Here is a 19,411-nt window from a genome sequence, read left to right as displayed (position 1 = left end):
TAGTACATTTAAATGCAGGTCAACAGGGCACAAGCTTGTGCGACAAGCTTGGAATCACACACTTGCTAGGCACAGGGGCCTTCTTTGTGTTCTCCAGCATGCAGCATTCTGCTTGACACAGAACACACACTCTGGAAATACCTGCTGGCCAATGAAGAAGAAAACTATGGCAACATGGAGGGAGCACCCTCTGCCAAACTTCATTGTTGGAAGAGCACTCTCGAAAATACATCATCTCTTAAAGCCAGGCACAGCTATATGGCCCTCCCTTGTCCCAGATCCCCAGATGATACAGACACACTTACAGCCCCACAGTTGGGCATTTCACAGATGAAGGAGCCCGAGGGCTGGCCCAGGGCCTGCAGGGGCGGCCCCTCCGTGGGAGCCAGGACTGGGACAGGTGGCGGCTCCGGGGACTTCGGCACCTCACTCTCTTCTTCTTTTGTGGATTTCCTATCTTCTTCCGGGTCCTCCTCCTCCTCCTCTAACTCTTCCTCTTCTTCACTTGTCTAGTGTTAAGGTAATAAAAGCAAGAGGGGAAAATCCTCAAATGGCATTCTTAGTGATGAACAGAACTCACAGACCAACAGAGGAGAGTGGGGCCAGATGCTGGGGCTGTGTTCCTTTCCTTCTGCATAAGGAACGGCGGACAGAGCCTACTAGGCATGAACCCAAAAAGGTTGGTCTCCGGATGCTTAGGACTTTGAAGTGAAGGAAGTAAGTCCCCTGCCCCACTTTGGGACCCCTCATCACTTACATTAAGACATGGTGAGGCAGAGAGGAGCAATTTCTATATGCAAGGATTCCCCACCTTGTTCAAGACCATCAGATCTTAAAATGACTAAAACTCAGGCAGCCTGCCTGTGAGTAGCTCTCTCTCCTCACAGCAGTGAAGAGGGTTTTCCAGCAGTAACAATACTGTGGAATCCCCCTTGGAGAGAGACTAAAGAAGGACCTATGCTGATTTGTTTTAGAGGCTTTATAACACACCACCACACAAGATGCCGGATTTGACCTGCGGCGTGCAGAAAGCACATGATACAAGGGGCGCTCCACTCTGGTCTTGTCAGAAAATCGAATGAAAGGAGAGAAAATGGAAAGGGAGATTCCCTTTTATTTATCATGTGCTTTTCCTTTTGTCTCTGACCATGGGCTCAGAAAAAGCAGTGTAGTCAATGTTTCTATTTATTCACTTTCTCCTACCAGAGGCATTTAATGAAAAAGAACGAGAAAACGTTTCCTGTGAATAATGATCTCCTCTGCTTCTACGGCCCCTCTCCCCACTTCAGAACAGCAGCTGTGTGGAGAATTGAGTAGAAGGTCCCTGCCTTCCTCAAGGTTAACAGAACAGTAAGTTACTGAATACCTTGAAGTGGGTGCCCTGGGTGTGCCGGGATGGAAGGGCAGGAATCCAGGAGGCTCTCATTCTCCCCTTGCTTAACTAACTACTTTATTCTGCTCTCTCAATCCTTCCTAGGGTAGGGGTGAGGGTTGCTGGCTTCTGCAGGCCCCAAAAGGGCTTAGGACCAATCAGCCTCATTTCAGCTTTTACTGTACAGTTTACTAAGTGCTTTCACATTTACTATGCCACTGAATAGGCTGTAAACAGTCCTCCCGTTTTATAAACAGGGAAGGAAAAGGCATGTCCAGCTGCCCCTGACCTGGCAGGTCATTTGTCTCTGCCAGGCTCTCTGCATAACTCATCACTTAACACGTGTGGGCTCCAGTCTCCTTTACCCCTGACAGTGGTGTAACTGGGGAGCCCATGATTCTTTTTTTTTTTTTCCTACCATCTGAGGGCAGAGCATAGAGTTGCAGAGTCCATGATTCTTAAAGCTCCGAAGCGAGACTTTCCAAGAAGGATAAAGATTTCTGACAGTAGTGATACCCTAGGACCCAGAAACCACAAGCTTCCTCTCTGCAGTTTGGATTTGGGGTGTGTGTGTGTGTGTGTGTGTGTGTGTGTGTGTGTGTGAGAGAGAGAGAGAGAGAGAGAGAGATTGCCAGTATGTATGTGGCATTCAGTAGCCCCTTACTGTTTCAGTATTGTCTTTATATCACATGCTTACTTACAATGCGGTATAAACACGGTGTATTTAAGAAATGGCACCAGTTTCAACTGGGTAAACAGGATTAATTAGTAATGATCACATTTGTTAGAAGACCTCAGTGAACACTGATGCAGACCTAGTACATCTGACAACGTGACTTATGATATAAGCAGCCGGCCTCTTACTAGTTTAAAACATACAGGTTGATCTCACTTAGGTGGTCTTATGCCTGTAGGACTGTACCATCTTTCCATCCCAAAGAGTTTCAGGCAAAAACCATGTTATGTCAAACTGGGACTCTGTGGTCTCAAACATTAAGTAGTCCATGGCCTACAGTTTGGCATTTAAAAATAACTGTACACAACAAATGACAATGGCATTTGTTTCATGGTATTTGTTATGACAATTTTCTCACAATGGCATTGTTTGGCTTAAAAATTTTTAGAAGACGTGTTCCACATAGTCACAAAATTATAGATTAAATCACATTGTACCATGATTATGTGTCTCAAGGATTTAGATAGGTTTTATTTCAACTGGCAATCTATAAATCGCAATATGATTTATCATCAAGCCATATGGCTCACCAAAGTGACTAAGAGGTACAAAGATAGAACAACAGAAATCTTAACATGTAGAACTTTGTATCAACAAGTTGGTCTTTTTTTTTGAGACAGTCTTGCTCTGCCACCCAGGCTGGAGTGCAGTGGCGCAATCTCAGCTCACTGCAATCTCTGCCTCCTGGGTTCAAATTATTCTCCTGCCTCAGCCTTCCGAGCAGCTCGGACTACAGGCATATGCCACCACGCCCAGCTGATTTTTGTATTTTTAGTAGAGATGGGGTTTCACCATATTGGCCAGGCTGGTCTTGAATTCCTGACTCGTGATCCAGCCTCCTAAACTGCTGGCATTACAGGCGTGAGCCACTGTGCCTGGCCAGGTTGGTCATTTTATGATATATTGTGAAACAAAACATTTAGTATATTCCAAAATTAGAAGACGAGCAAATATGGGGTGGGTAGGAGGCTATACATTTAACATGGTGTTCAGAACCTTGAGTGTCCACAATAAGAGTTTGTTGAGGAGGATATTTTTACTTCTCAGGCATGCAAATGGAATTCATATGATGAGAAATTGGTAAGTTAGAATACAAATGCTCAACAACCCAAATCTGCTTAAAGACACAAATTTGAGTGTTATGGTCACTAATAATAATGATGATGATGACAATCTACTAAAAATCATGCATTACACACACACACACACACACACACACACCCTAGTTCTCACAACACTGTAAAATTTTTTTCAGTTTTAAACAAATGAGGAAATTGACCCAAGAAATAAGTTTCTTAAAGTCACACAGCTGGTAAAAAAGTTGAACTGAGATTCAAAACTCGGTCTATCTTATTCCAAAACCTCAACCTTCTTCACTCCTTGGACCTGCTGCAAATGTCCACAGGTGCACATTTGTCTATCTGTAAACAGCTTAGAAATCCTAAACCTCTCAATATCACAGGAACCAGCTGCTTTAAAATGTCAAAGGGAAGGAGGATGTTTCCCAAGGCCCTCATCAATGCACTGTGCTGCAGGCAACTGTGCTGACACCACGGTGAGTTCTACCTTTGCCCTTGGATCCCTGATTGCTGTTTTCCAGTTAACTGCCTCAGTTGGTTTCTTGAACTGTGTTGAAATTTGGTCACAGCCAGCCCCATATATTTGTCCTGAGTCGGGGAGCATGAGCACAGACAGGGGACAGGAAGGTGTGGCTAGCACCTTCTCTCACCACGTTAATAGAACCCATCTTGGCTCCCTTCTTCTGTTTCCAGCCACACTGCCCCTGCTGAGGGAGCAACTGTGCTCTGTTTACCTCCGGCTACTTAGCTAAAGGGCAATCATTCCTTTCAAACCTCCTTCTTTTCCTCTCTCTCAAGTCCTCAATAATTCCTGAGCTACCTGAGCATGTTCCTTCATGTTCTACCTGGAGGGAAATGGTCACCCGCCCTTTCGCAAAACTTTGAAGATACATGCTCAGGAGAGCTGTCCCAGGTGTCCCAGGCAGGCCCTGAGGACAAAGAGTAGGACCACATCCTAGGACTGTGCCTTGTGCACCCTCCCCAGGCGCACCCTCCCCAGCATCCCAATTTTTCATCTCCACTTGGGAAACTATCCTCAGAAGGCTGACTGTGCACACAGTACCCACAAAGGAGCTGTGAGCTGCCATATTGGCCTTTAATCAAGATTTTCTTGTTTTTGTGGGCCTGAGTCATCTCTGCACATAAGCCTTTTGCTCTCCCTAAAGCTCACAAGTAATGAGGGTGTGGATACTCCTGGCCCAGCCTAATACTGGCTCCTGGTGAATAAACTCAAGAAGGTGTGGCCCCTCGGGCACCCTCTTACCCTCTTCTTCTTAAACTGAGGCTTCATGCTGGCCTGGGCCTTCCTACCCATCTTCAAAGCCCAGGCAGTCCAAAATGGTGCCTCTGCCTTGTGTGGAAACATCTTTGTTAGTGTCACTCCTGTGCTCAGCATCCCCTGTTCATTCCATCTCCCTCCAGTGAATTCACAGAAGGAATGTTGTTATGAACCAGAGTGACTCCTGTCTTGGAAAAATATTCACTCATTAATTTATTGAGTGACTGTATTATGCCAGGCACTGTCCTAGGCACTTGATAACACTGAAGCCTAAGATACACCAATTTACCTTAGAAGACCATATCCTCTGATTTTGCCCCTCTTCCCAAACACGGCACTGACAGACCCCAGGACATTACAGAATTGGAATGTACTTCCTAAATCATTTAAATAATCTGGCCATTTTACAGGCCAGCAGGCCTAGGAGCAAGGCCTAGGTCTTTGAGGCTAGGAATTTTTGTGCTTCCTTGTTTACTCTCTCTTCTACTCATTTGGAAAGCAATGCTCTGTGTGACCTTGGGCAAGCCCCTTCCCCTCTCTGGGTCTCAACTTTCTGCCTGTAAAATAGTGAAATTGGATGAAAGAGTCCTTAAGGCTCTATCTAAGACTTTCCAGTTCTCATTGCAAACTGTTTTTTTTTTGAGACAGAGTCTTACTCTGTTGCCCAGGCTAGAGTATAGTGACATGATCGTGGCTCACTGCAACCTTTGCCTCCTGGGTACAAGCGATTCTCCTGCCTTAGCCTCCCAAGTAGCTGGGACTACAGGTGTGTGCCACCACACCTGGTTAATTTTGTATTTTTAGTTGAGATGGGGTTTCACCATGTTGACCAGGCTGGATTCAAACTCCTGACCTCAGGTGATCCGTCCACCTCGGCTTCCCAAAGTGCTGCGATTACAGATGTGAGCTGCCATGCCCAGATGCAAACTGTTTTTAAACACTCTTGGGGTTCGTGGTATATTTCCACTTACATATGTTGCATCTTCCCAACAAGGACATATGCTCTGTGTGGTGCGGGGAGAGGAGGGAGGCACCATTTAACATCCTCGGGTTACCCACAGTGCTACATACACGTTGCTGTTTACATTGTGGGAGTTCAACTGCTTTTAGGTGACTGAACTGGAGGAGATTATACTGTTTTTTTTAAACATTAGGCCACAGATGAGCGAAAGACTATTCTGACATAATACATCACTACTTAAATGAGTCAAACAAAAACCCTGGTCACAAGAAACCCTGCATATAGAATACTGCCATCTCTGATCAAAAAAATGGCAATACTATTCTACAGATTTCCATTTTCTCTGATATTTGGACTCAAACATAAATGTATATATGTATGTATATTTCATAGCTAGGATCAACTCTTAGTTAAAAGCATAGGCTTTGAAGCATTAATGAGTCTAAATTTTTTACACTTCTTTAAGAAAATGTGTGGCCAAGTGCAGTAGACTGAGATTACAGGGGTGAGCCTGTAATCCCAGCACTTTGGGAGGCCAAGGCAGGTGGATTGCTTAAGTTTAGGAGTCCGAGACCAACCTGGGCAACACAGTGAGATGTTGTCTCTACAAGAAACTAAAAAATGAGCGGGGTGTGGTGCTGTGTGGCTGTAGTCCCAGCTACTCAGGCGGCTGAGGTGGGAGGATTGCTTGAGCCCAGGAAGTTGAGGCTGTAGTGAGCTATGATCGTGCCACTGCACTCTGGCCTGGGTGACAGAGTGAGACCCTATCTCAAACAAACAAAAGAAAAGTTGCATCTGACTGCTCTTAACTACACAAAGGAGTCAGGCTCAACAATACACTCAGCAGTTGTGTGACTATGGCCAATTTACTTCAGCTCTGTGCCTCGGTTTCCTACCACAAAGAATTGGTATTAAATGAATTACATTAAATTAAGTGAGTCAATATTTATAAAGTCCCTAACACAATGTCTGGCACATGAAAACTGCTACTTCATTGTCTGTTCAAGAAAATAATACACACATGCTAACCCTTACAACTGGGGCACAATTGGGAATGAAAATATAATTTCAAATATTTACATAATTCATGAATTCTCAATACTTCCACTGATGGTGACAGAAGCTGGAGTTTAGTAATGTTGTAAGACACAATTTTTTTTTTTTTTTTGAGACAGAGTCTGACTCTGTCGTCAGGCTGGAGTGCAGTGGCGTGATCTTGGCTCACTGCAACCTCTGCCTCCTGGGTTCAAGCAATTCTCCTGCCTCAGCCTCCTGAGTAGCTGGGAATACAGGAACCTGCCCCCCCTCCAGCATGCCCAGCTAATTTTTTGTATTTTTAGTAGAAATGGGGCTTCACCATGTTGGCCAGGATGGTCTCGATCTCTTGACCTTGTGATCCCCCCATCTCGGCCTTCCAGGCGTAAGCCATCGCGCCCGGCCAAGACATAATTTTTATATACACATACGTGGCAGGTGGTAATGTTTTCCACAGAGTGTAAAAAGGAGATTTCCCGTGGCTATAGATGCAGGGTGGAGAGTTAATTACAAGGATCACAAGTGATAGTAATCATCAAAGCCACACATACAGGGTTCAGAGACTAGTTAGGTCTTGTTGGGTCATTGGTACGTACTTAATGTGCAGTTGACTGTGGACTGTGTGCTAATGAAGGAAATCAATCCCAGGGATAAATGGTGATGTAAGGATTAGTATCATCTACATGCAGTGAATCAGCTCCTCAGTGATGGAGGGTTCCTGGCACTACCTACAGGTCAAAGCTCCTCTTGCTCACGCTTTACAGACTGTGCAAAATCCCAGGGCCCCTTTCTGAGGCACATTATGGTCTCAGGTCAGTAGCATCTATGACATGGAAAGATCAGAAAAAAATATTCCAGGGGGTCAGGACACCCAATCATAAACCAACAACACCAAGGCTGGGACCATCCTTAGTTTAACTCTTCTGGCTCCTAGCTGCCTTGAAGTGGGCGCTAGCCCTCACCTCTGTATCTGAACACTGAGCTACAGGCCAAACCTACGGACACCTTTCCTCTACCTACTCAGGAGGACAGGTCCTGAATCCTGCAGGGGAGCTGGGCTGTTGTCACTTCCTTACTCTGGCTCTCTTGGCAGCAAAGCCAAACCAAATACCAGCCACTTACTGACCCGGGCCTGGGTGGGAGCTGCACCAGCACAAGCAACGACTTAGCAGCTCTACTCACCACGCAGTCGTCGATGATTTCTGCCAGGCGTGTCCGGTGTTTCCGCCCCAGCCGCATGATCTTTTTCCATGTGTAGTAGTACTCCACACACTGAGCCACCGTCTTGGACTTCACCTGCCGGGAAAGAGAGCTCAAGGTTAGCTCTAGCAGTGGGCAGAGAACAAGGGCAGCAGGATTTTTTGAATATTTAATTTTATAATAGGTTATAAACAAGTTTATACAGTTCAAGAGAAAAATGTACGCAGTGAAAGGCCTCCTTCCCATGCCTGTCCTCACCCCTCACCATGCAACACAGGTAGCCCCTTGCATTAATTTCTTATCATTCCAGAATTTTTTTTTTTTTAAGATGGAGTCTCACTCTGTTGCTCAGGCTGGAGTGTGGTGGCACGATCTTGGCTCACTGTAATCTCCGTCTCCAGGATTCAAGCGATTCTCCTGCCTTAGCCTCCCAAGTAGCTGGGATTACAGGTGCCCACCACCACACCCAGCTCATTTTTTTGTATTTTCAGTAGAGATGGGGTTTCACCATGTTGGCCAGGCTGGTCTCAAACTCCTGACCTCAAGTGATCCTCCTGCCTTGGCCTCCCAAACTGCTGGCACTAAAGGCATGAGCCAACACACCCAGCCTCATTCCAGAATTTTTTAAGGCATGTACCAACCAACACACACACAAATATATTCCTTCCCTCTACCATCCTTCCTCACAAAACACTATAAATACTGCTTTGCAACTTGATTTTTTTTGTAATATAGCTTGGAGATTTTTTCAGATCAGTCCTTATAGACTTACTCATTTTTTTTTAACCCATAAAGCAGCTGCTTTTTCATTTAATATGCTTGAATGGCTCTAACTTGATCTTCAAAATCTACTTATGAGAAATGTTCCTTAGTAATAGAATAGGAATATAAGGCAAAAGTTATGATGACAGAGATTAGGTTTTGCAGGAAATGGGCCTTGCCCTGTTCAACCTCAAAGAGGCAAAGGTCTATGCATCTTAAGGCAAAAACATTTCTTTGTTTAGTTTATATCCTCTACGATCAGGTGAGGTGTAATAATGTGGGTTTGCTGGATTCAGATTAAAGGCTGGCCCTACCCTTGAGGGTGGGAACAAGACCACCTACACGGTGAGATGAGAGGGGCACCAAGTCCTGTTTCCTCAAAGTTGTCCCCTTCTCATCCCCAACACCTGGAATTTCCACACTAGAATCATCCGAGGGAGAGAGGATAGTGTCCATCCCAGAGGGCCCTGGGTTAAAACCCATGTTGCCGGGTAAGCTCAATACATGAATCCATCATCAGACGATAGTGTGGGGACTTCAAGGACTGAGGTCTATGCCAGGCCAGTCCTAGGAGGAGGGTGACTCAAGAAAGATGGAGCATGAGAGCTGCCAGGCACACAGGGCAGCAAAGGCATGGTGGCTGCGAAGGGCAAGGCAGGAGCAAATGCAGACATGGAGGCAGAGGAAAGTCAGAGACAAAGTCCTCCTGCTTCTGATGTTTGTCCAGGCAAGGCCCTAGACTGACGACAGGAGACATGCCACCCTAGACACCTCCGAGGACCGTCTGTCCCAGCCAGGAGCCAGTGGGCACTGTCACCGGTGACCCTGTTCTCTGTGTACTTGAACAGCCTTAACTATCTTTAACACAATAGGGCTCCATCATTCATCAATTTGTTGAAACACTCTTTGAATGGTTTTAATTTTTTACGCTAAACCACCTCTTAGCCAATAAAGTTAATAAGTTTATCTGTTGCATAAAGTGCTATTTCATCTATGTGCAAGTTTTATTTTGCTTTACAATGCTGTATATGCAAGGTATTTTTATTATTACTACCATTATAATAGGGAGTTCAACACCAGAAACTCTGCTACTGGGTAGAGGGAGGCCACACGTTCTCCTCTCCCCAGTTTCCCAGAAAAAAATTCTGTCAGAAATGTGATAGGTTTGTCAAATATACATAAAATAAATTATGTATGGCCAGGTATGGTGGCTCACACCTGTAATCCCAGCACTTTGGGAGGCTGAAGGAGGTAGATCACTTGAGGTCAAGAGTTCAAGACCAGCCTAGCCAACATGATGAAACCCCGTCTCCACTAAAAATACAAAACTTAGCCAGGCATGGTGGTGCGTGCCTGTAATCCCAGCTACTCTAGAGGCTAAGGCAGGAGAATTGCTTGAACTCAGGAGGTGGAGGCTGCAGTGAGCCAAGATCACGCCACTGAACTCCAGCCTGGGTGACAGAGTGAAACTTTGTCTCAAAAAAAAAATAAATAAATAAAATAAATTATGTAAATTGTGAACCAGGAGCCCGAGTTCTAGTTATTCTAATAGAATTATGAATGACACATTTTTATTAAGATAGAAAATAACCCCACACCACTGCAGTGTCCAGATAATCTATACCTTCTTTTCCCTGTCCTCTCCCTGCCACACTCCTAACACTGGGGCCACACCACCCCTATATCCCCTACCATCCTCACCAGCGAGTGTGGAAGACATCCTCTTTGTAAGTATTTTAAACAGTAACCAAACATTTATAAATATTTTTGTGTACAATTTCCCAAATTTAATTTCAAGGGGCAGTGGGAAAAATCATGCTTACCATCTTCTGTACAAAAATAAAGTCTTTGCTGTAAGTGGCTAGTGCTTTGTTGAACAGTTTTCTTTCTAGGGAGGTCCACTTGTCCGAACCTACAACAAAACACAAACCTCGTAAGAACAGCTCACAGTTCCCCGTTTTTAGTTGCTGGTTCATTTAGCTAAGTTACAAAATACAACTGTGATATAATACATACCCAACTCCCATTTGAAGGAAAAGATAGTGTGATATAACGGTTAGGAGCTCTGACACCTGGGTTCAAATCCCAGCTATGGCCTTGACCTTGGCAAGTTACTTATCCTAAGCATTTTTGTTACCTACAAATGGGAATAATTATAATTGCCTCTACTGATTAGGATTTTTGTGAAAGTTAAAGAAGATAATGCAAAAAAAAATTCCCAGCATAATCACGGGGGAACAGTGAGCATTCAACAAATTTTAGGTACAGTTTTAACGCTATTATTATATTCACAAGTGCAAACATTCATGTAGCAAGTACCCTTCAGGGTGTGGCTGGATTCACCCTCCACCCTCAGGATGCCCACAATCTACTGGGGAGACAAACCAGGAGGCCATGACGTTCAAGGTGGTAACTATAATTATTCAGGTAAAGGTGAGATGCCAGTGGGGCACAAAGGGGAAACATCACACTTAGGTTACGACCAGAGCAGCCAGGAAGGATTCCAGGTAAAGAAAACACCTGAGTTGAGTTTTAAAGGTTATATAGAAGCAAGTCAGACAATAAGGAGATGGAAGAGTATTCTGGGGAGAGGAAGCAGGATGTGCAAAGTCAGAGGCAAGAGGGAAGTCATGCACTTCAGTCATTCATTCAACAGATATTTATTAGGTGTATATTACAAGCAAGATGCTGTGCTAGGAAAAAAATAGCATTAACATTTCTATTTTTTTTTTTTTTTTTGAGATGGAGTTTCGCTCTTGTTGCCCAGGCTGGAGTGCAATGGCGCAATTTTGGCTCACTGCAACCTCCATCTCCTGGATTCAAGTGATTCTCCTGCCTCAGCCTCCTGAATAGCTGGGATTACAGACATGTGCCACCATGCCCTGCTAATTTTGTGTTTTTAGTAGAGACAGGGTTTCTCCACATTGGTCAGGCTGGTCTCGAACTCCCAACCTCAGGTGATCTGCCCGCCTTGGCCTCCCAAAGTGCTGGAATTACAGGCATAAGCCACGGCGCCCGGCCAGCATTAACATTTTTAAGTGCTTACTATATGCCAGGTTCTAAGTACTTCAGTTATTCATTATTAGGTTCTACTAACAATCCTGTAAGATTATGATGATGAGCCCATTTGACAGATGAGGAAATGGAGGTTTTTAAAGAACAACTAGAAATCTAATCTGGTTCAAGTATAAGGTTCCAGTAGCAGCAGGTGAGGCTGGAGAGGTGAGTGGAGCCAGTTCTTGACAGATTTGCTGACTGAAGAGGGAGAGGCTTCACTGCTGGGCTGCTGCATCTGCCTTACTGGCTAAATCTGATATTTATGTCTTTTTCCTCCAAGGAAGAAAGCAGGATATGCAGATAATAATATAAAATGGTACTGGCTTGTTTAGGGCAAGAAATAAGGCTTACTTCTAAGGGGACTCCTATTTCTGGGGGCTCTAGGGAAGGTTCTACCACTGAGGTTGGTTCAGGAAAACTCAGTCTTGTTCTTCTGGCCTGCTGAATCTTCACATTTCTTATTCTTTGGATGGTATTAGGCCAAGGCTTTGACCTCACTACACTTCTCAGCGCTCTGGTACCCCAAACCATAATATCAGTCCTCCCATTCCAGGCAAGTCCAAGTTTCCATTTTGCTATGGTCAACTGGTGGGGCTGTAGTACAGGAAACTCTAACTGCCTCTTCCCTTGTAGTATTTGGCCAAAATAAGTGAATTGGGCGAAACTGCTCTGGGCGGGCAGGGGCCTCCTTAGACCACAGGTGGGGAGCCTAGGGTCCTTAGGAGAGTATGTGGCTCAGTGATGTAAACTCACATTTCTGAAATAAACAACTTCCTTGTACAACTCCTTGATGGGTCCTCAAGCCAGGAGCTTTGGCTCCAGACTCAGAATATGCTCTCCACAGCTGGGCTGGGTCAGACTTCTACAAAAGCAGGGCCACCACCCAATGCATTTGGTTTGCAAACATATATATAGTTTTTTTTTTTTTTTGGTGGGGAGATGGAGTCTTGCTCTGTTGCCCAGGCTGGAGTGCAGTGGTGAGATCTTGGCTCACTGCAACCTCCGCCTCCTGGGTTCAAGTGATTCTCTTGCCTCAGCGTCTTGAGTAGCTGAGATTACAGGTGAGTGCTGCCATGCCCAGCTAATTTTTGTATTTTTAGTAGAGACAGAGTCTTATCAAGTTGGCCAGGCTGGTCTTGAACGCCAAACCTCAAGTGATCTGCCTGCCTCAGCCTCCCAAAGTGCTAGGATTACAGGTGTGAGCCACTGTGCCCAGCTGCAAACTTATCTCTTTACTTCTAGGAGTAAAGTAGCTTTCCCATGAATCCTCAGCAGAAGGGAATCATCTTCCATGGGTTCCAGAGGACTGGACAGCTCTGGCTGTGCAGACCACAGCAACAGGGGAGCCTCAGGGGACCTGGGGGCTTGAAGAATCCTTGCCGGAGTGCATGTGAGCACAGGGGGTTGGTGGGATTTAAGGCTCTATAGCACTTTCATCACCATTCTTCAAATTCTGTCCAACATTGGGGTCAAAGCCTTGGGGTCTCCTTACCCAGGAACAGAGGCAGAAAGAGGGACACAAAAAGGAATAACCAACAATTCAGCCGAACAACCAAACAGTTACGGTTCCTTTTAGGTATCCACCAAAAGAGCGAACAGGTAAGAGAGGTCAGAAAGATAACGATGGAAAGAGGACTACGATGGCAGTCTGTCATACCAGCTGACTCACGCAAGCTTACACAGAGGCTGCTCTTCTGACCTGCTGTAGGTCCAGAGTCTGTACGGCACTTGGCTGCATCTCCAATAAGGAATCAGGGGACATTTTGCTGATGAAACCCTCAACTAGATCAATGATAATTCTTTCCAACATCAGCCAGACCATCAGTTTCCTGTTACAGTGCAGCTCTGAGACACGACAAGACACTAACAGGGCCACCCAGCCTTCTCAGCCTGTCTGCAGTGGGCATACTTCTTTCTGCCTGCCAGGCTCACTACCAGATTTCTGGCCCCAAAAGCAGTGTTCAGTTCCCAGGCCTGTTGATTTCTGAGAAGTATGTCCCTTCATGTTTCCAAATTGCTTGCCAGATGCAACTCCACAGGTGAAGTAACTTCCTGGCCCATCTGTTAGGAGAGATCCCCAGACCTCGTGGGGAAAGGAGACCTTCTCCCTGCTGACTCCTGGTGGTTTTTAAGACTGCTCCTCTGTCATAGGATTTGATGCCTTCCTGATTCCAGAGTGTGCACTCTGTACAACTCGTCCTCAGCTGGAGTGGGCTGCATGTTCTCCCTGTCCCTCTATGTCACTCTCCATTCCAAGGGATGCAGGGCTGTGTTGGGGAGCATGGTCTTAGAAAGTAAGAGGTGGCTCCTCTGCATAGTCCTAGGGTCTGTGCTTTGGTGCAAATGACAACCCTCTGTGTGTGCCTGTGTGTTAGTGTCTGTCCAACAGGGTGTCCACAAAGTGAGGGACAGAGGCTTGTCCAGGCAACAAAACCATTCTCACACTAGAGCTGGCTTCCTAATCACAGGATTGCCCTCTGAGACTGACAGTCCATCCCTGGGCTCTTGGATTGAATTCCCAGGCTAGAGCCGGGGACAGATAAACAACATGAATGTGTTTCCCCCAAATAGTATCACTGAACTGTGATAAAAAGGGTGAATTTAGTCACCTTAGATTGTGAACCTGGTTCTGCCACTTAACTTCTCTGAGGCTCAGTTTCCCCATGTGACATGGAGATGGTGGCTGACAGGTTTGGTCAGCCTGTGACTGACAGGTTTGGTCCTAAGTGTTCAATACATGTTTTGAACCTTTACTGGCCACTTGGAGAGCAGATTCCAAATCAGCCCACGGCTATGAGACACATGCTGCCCCTGCTGATATGTGGACAGTGGCATTCAAGACCACCTGCACCTTGTTCTGTGGATTTCTTATCCCACAGTCTCACTCCCGGCTGCTTATAATATCCATAGTCTTCTCCTTCCTGCCTCCAAAATCCCTCTGTAATCCGAAGTTAAGGAAAGGCTCAGATGTCTGTCTTCCCTCGAGTCTGTCTGACAGGGACATGTTCCTCATTCTTAGACAAGATCCTAAGCCGGCCTTTCTTGGATCCTGCATCTTGGACAAAGTCCAGGATAAAATACAAAGCCGAAGCAGGGGGTTGCCTCCAATCCTCCCCTTTCCTTCAACTACCCCCCCGCCCCCACCCTCCCTTCTCTCTAGGATCCCCGCTGCCCATTCAGCATGCACATAGGGTTCCTGGGTTGACAGTCCCCTGGCACTCATTTGTTCTACCTGGGGATTCCTGGCTATTGGGCTATTACCAGCAGGGGCCCCTAACAAGACGATTAAGGCTAATTACAAAGAACCTAATTAACTGGATGAAACCGGTGCTGGAACAGTATCCAGAGGAAAACGGTTCTGACCTTCGGTTGCTGGGAAACAGGCTCTGGACTGTGGCTAATTTGGGGGCAATCTATAGTGAAACCAGGCAATTAAAAAGAGACATGGAGGGGTGAGAGAAAGTTTGGACACAGTATCTTTTAGAGGGCCTTTCTGTCTTTCTTAAAACTTCCATTGAAATTTTTTTTTTTTTTTTTTGAGACAGCGTCTCACTCTGCGGCCCAGGCTGGAGTGCAGTGGTGTGATCTCAGCTCACTGCAGCCTACAGCTCTCGGGTTCAGGCAACTCTCCGGCCTCATCCACCCAAGTAGCTGAGATTACAGGGATGCGCCACCATGCCCGGCTAATTTTTGTACTTTTAGTAGAGATAGGGTTTCACCATGTTGGCCAGACTGGTCTTGAACTCCTGAACTCAAGCGATCTGCCCACCTTGGCCTCCCAAAGTTCTGGGATTATAGGCATGAGCCACTGTGCCTGGCCCCATGGATAATGTTTTGTAGTTACACAAGACAGACACGTTCATTGTAGAAAAAGGACTGTTTTCATACCAGATTTTCATTTCCACACAGGGTTTTCAGTAATGGGTGAAGGTTGAGTAATTTTTTTCAGGGTACAAGGTGAAGCAGGTTGCTACCAAAGTTTTCTCAGTGGGCAAAAAGGGGGAAGCCTCAATCTGAATCCAGAATTTGAGTTTGTCCACTAAGACATTTTTTAAAATTTAAACCAGTGTCGTGTCAGGCAAGGTAAAAGAGTTTTAACTCAGTCCTATGCTTGAGGGAACCACTGTCTAGATAGAGACACAGGCTAAGGATGCCTGGAAAATGAAATCACAGTTGTGCTCTTGCAAATTATTCTCTTGAGTATGTAATTCTGTCTCCTCATCTAACTGGGGCAGCTTCCAAGGCAGAAGAGACCAGCCCTCTCCAATGGAATGAGTATTTCCTCTAGGTCTCCTCCAGCTCCACACCTCATGTCAGGGTTTTTAGGACTCAATAGGTGTTTGGGCTGTGCTCAGGACCGATAGCAGCCTCTGATGAATGCTTGCCAAGAAGCCAGGGTCTAACACCCCCTCCACTCTTCACCCATCTGCAGGAATGACTAGTTGACTGAAAAAAATCAAGCATGCTGCAATCCCTCTAATCGCAACCAGGCTTCTTCTCCACCCTGACTCCCCCACGCTTGGCCCTTCCCAACCCAAGGGCTAACTAGGAACCGTTGTACACAACTGCTCACCACACATGGGTGGGAGGGTGCTGAGAGCCACAGAAGGCTGGACTGTGCATCCTGGTGTGGGTTGAGCGCCAGGAGCCACTGCAACAGCACCTTCCTCTGAGGATCCCATACAGGGTTCATGTGGCCTTGGCAAGCAGCCCTTAGATCTGGACGAGATGCCCACCACACTGGTCTTCCCCCACAGCACATCTCTCCTTGGTCCCAGCACTGGTCACTTTTTCCTTTTCTTAATGGCTTGCAATGGGTGGGAAAGGGAAGATAATGAGTAAAGTGAGGAAGTGATTTTCGTAGGCCTGTGTCTTTGTCTTTCTCCCCAGACTTACAGCCTCCCTCCCTGACACGGACAGGCTCAGGCAGGCTTGGGAGAGCTGAACTCCCTCTCTAGATAACTAGGAGTCTGGAGAGCAAATTCAGGGCTGGGACTCAGGGTGGGTGACACTGGCCACAGCCACAGAGTCAGGAGCCAAAGGAGATCCAGAAGATAGGGTCCCAGCAAGGTGACAATTAAGCCAACAGGAATTCAGTACTGGAGAGCAACCCAACAGGGCTCAGGCACAAAGGCCAAGGCAGAATGGGGGCCAAGGAGATGGGATTCACTGACACCCAGGAAGCAAATGGTGGGGGGCTCAGTAGTCGGGGTGGGAGGGGTAGCTGGGGCATGTGATGGGGAAGACTCTGCTGCTCCCCTGTGGCTTAGACGGAAACTGTTAAGGAGATGGTTTTGGGTCAGACTTTAGAGACCAGTGACCTCTGCCCTTTTTGGTTATACTTCTAGAAGATTCTTTGGGTCCCAGTCTATGATCGCTTCCTGGAGAAGGCAAGTGACTGGCAGACATAGGTGAGTACCCTTCTCTTGGAGATGTCAACCCTTCACAGCTCAGCTCTACCTCTTTTGCCTCCAAGGATTGAAATGATTCCAGAAAACAGCAGAGTCCTTCCTGGTCTGCCTGCTGGGGAAGGTGGCAGGGGATAGGCAAGGGATTAGCTGGAAATCCCTAACCTCAAGAGATCAAGTAATTGTAGCAGAATTTAGGGCCCTCTTGTTTCACAGTTTTTGGTTAAGACTTTAGTGTTTTTATTTTGTTTTGATTGGGGGGTGGTGTGGCTCCTAGTACATAGCTTTCTGACCTTTTTAATGTCATGACACACATAAAATGATACTTGTTTGGGACACTTGGAAGAAGCAGAGGAGAGCGGTGTCCCAGATGAAGTTGCTCACAGCTGGAGCTGACCAGCCCAGAGGCTCCAGTGACCCCAGCCACTCTGAGGACTGAGGGCAGCAGCATCTCACAGCACTTGGTTGGAAAGCTCCTTTTAGCCAACTCACCGTCCCACCCATCATGAAAAGAAGCTCGAGACAGGCTCTAGCTGGCTGGACAGCCTGTCAGTGTTCAATGGGCAGCAGATGATGCCGGAAATTATTAAGAGAGAGGCTCAACAGTTTCCATGGCAAATTAGGGAGAGCTCCTACATCTTTCTACCCACATTTGGGACAGACACCAAGCAGGAAATGATGGAGACCATATTAAGAAGCTGGCTCCTTTAGGCCACTGGAGAAGTGATGAATTTCTTATCCCATGTGTCCACTCCGTACTGGCCTAGTTCTGGGAGTGACCTACAGGCAGACATCTTGGGCTTACTGTGCCTAGATGAGGGGCTTTGAGGTCTACCTTATGATGACAGGCAGGAAGCCTTGTTCATGAAAAAGGAGGAGCACAGTAGGTGAGGCAAATAGTGGTAGAGAAAGCAAGCCAGTATTTGTAAAGAAGCCCTCACCTGGCTGCCGAGACCAAAGATTGGAAAAGGTATAGCTAGGTCCCCAAGCCCACATATTTACAACCTGCCTAGACAGGGTCTGCCCAGAGCACCAAAGAAACCCTCGAGTGATTAAAAATCAAGAGGCACTGAAAATTCAGCCCCCTCTGAAATACCCTCAGAAGGAACAGTTCTACCAGAGTGCATGGAAATGAAAATGCTGACCTCAGTGTCACCAGTCACCTCTTAGGCTCCCCGACCTATTTCTTTTGCTCTTCATGATTATCACTACATTTAAATCTCAAAGGCATCTTCTACTTCCCTCTTACTGTGGTACCGGCATTAATTCACATACACAACCCTGTGTGGATGAAGTCTTTCCCCGTCATTAGTGTGATCCATGATTCAATATCTGCCTCCTCCTCAGACTCCGAGCTGCATGAGGCAGGACTCTGTCCATGTCTGTTGTAGTCACTGATGCATCTCAGTGTTTACCAAGTCCCTTGGACACAGTAAGTGTTCAAAAAATAATTGTTGGACAAATGAAAAATAAGTACTACTAGGATGTGCCAGGCATTGGGCTACATATACCATCTCTCATCCTACAAAACCACTACAAGGGATGGAATACAAGTCTTATTTTACAAGTGAGAAAACCAAGGCTGCAAAAGGCCACAGGACTTGGTCAAGGGATGCAGCAGGATCTGAACCCATGGCTACTGATTCCAAAGCCAGGGGGCTGCTGTTGCCAGTGTGGTGCTATACCTTCTGTGGCTCTCTCTGGTCTTGTGCACCGGTCTTCCTGCCACACGTGCAGGCACTGTCCACTATCACCCAGGTCTTGGCACACCCACAAGGGGCAGGAGCCTACAAAGACAGATGCCAACAGTGCCAAAGCAACAGACATAGCTCTGCCCTTGGAGACCTTGAGATCACAAGTGGTGATTAGGACAGAACTGGTGTTACCCATTACTAGAAAGTGACACAACCAAACATGCAGGCAGCCCACTGACTGTCAGGAGGCAACAGGGCACAGGGCTCCTGGCAACCTACCGGCATAATGGTAATTTGCTAAAGGATGACATTTTAACCTGACCGGCTTCCGCAGCAGCAGCATTTCCAGAGCAACCTGTAGACCCAGGGGAGAGAAAAGACCAGAGTCAGTTAACAGGTCTGTGTCCTAGGGAGACCATCTACCCAAAGGGGAAAAGGGGTTAGCACTGCAGAGGCCAGGGGCGGGGGCACTGGAAGGAAACCCAGAGGGAGACTTACCCTAACTAGGGTTTCATGTCTGTTCAGCACCCAGTAAGACTCTCATTCTAACACCCTCCCACTCCATGCCTGAAGCCAGTTATTCATGTCACAGGAAAACAGAAAGACCTGACTCTTCCTTGGTAAAATCCCACCAGTCCCAGAGATGAGTGGGGCCTCCTCTGACTGGAGGCCGAGTCTCTGGGCAGGGCTTCCAAGGAAATGAGTGGGTGATCTGTAACTGTTTTACAGAAAACTCGTGTTTCATTACAACTGAACATCAACAGCTGTATCAGTAATAACTTACTACATACATACCATCCTTCCAGAGAGCCTGGCTAAATAAACTGC

General features: G+C 46.4%; 1 protein-coding gene across 5 annotated transcripts in view; it reads right to left on the bottom strand.

Annotated features, from left to right (window-relative positions):
• The window catches only part of TRERF1 (transcriptional regulating factor 1), a 231,576-nt gene that overhangs the window by 7,223 nt on the left and 204,942 nt on the right, over positions 1 to 19,411 (bottom strand). For all 5 annotated transcript variants that reach the window (XM_064361045.1, XM_012448661.3, XM_012448662.3 and 2 more), the window contains 4 exons: positions 18,863 to 18,938; positions 10,248 to 10,336; positions 7,645 to 7,758; positions 306 to 509 (listed from right to left, as the gene is read on the bottom strand). In XM_064361045.1, coding sequence (XP_064217115.1) covers positions 306 to 509; positions 7,645 to 7,758; positions 10,248 to 10,336; positions 18,863 to 18,938 — 483 coding nt within the window. The remainder of the gene's footprint in view (positions 1 to 305; positions 510 to 7,644; positions 7,759 to 10,247; positions 10,337 to 18,862; positions 18,939 to 19,411) is intronic.

The sequence above is a fragment of the Aotus nancymaae genome, unplaced genomic scaffold (genome assembly GCF_030222135.1).
Source record: "Aotus nancymaae isolate 86718 unplaced genomic scaffold, 86718_ANA_hifiasm-v0.15.2.pri h1tg000040l, whole genome shotgun sequence".
Lineage (NCBI taxonomy): Eukaryota > Metazoa > Chordata > Mammalia > Primates > Aotidae > Aotus > Aotus nancymaae.
This window is presented reverse-complemented; position numbering and strand designations above follow the sequence as displayed.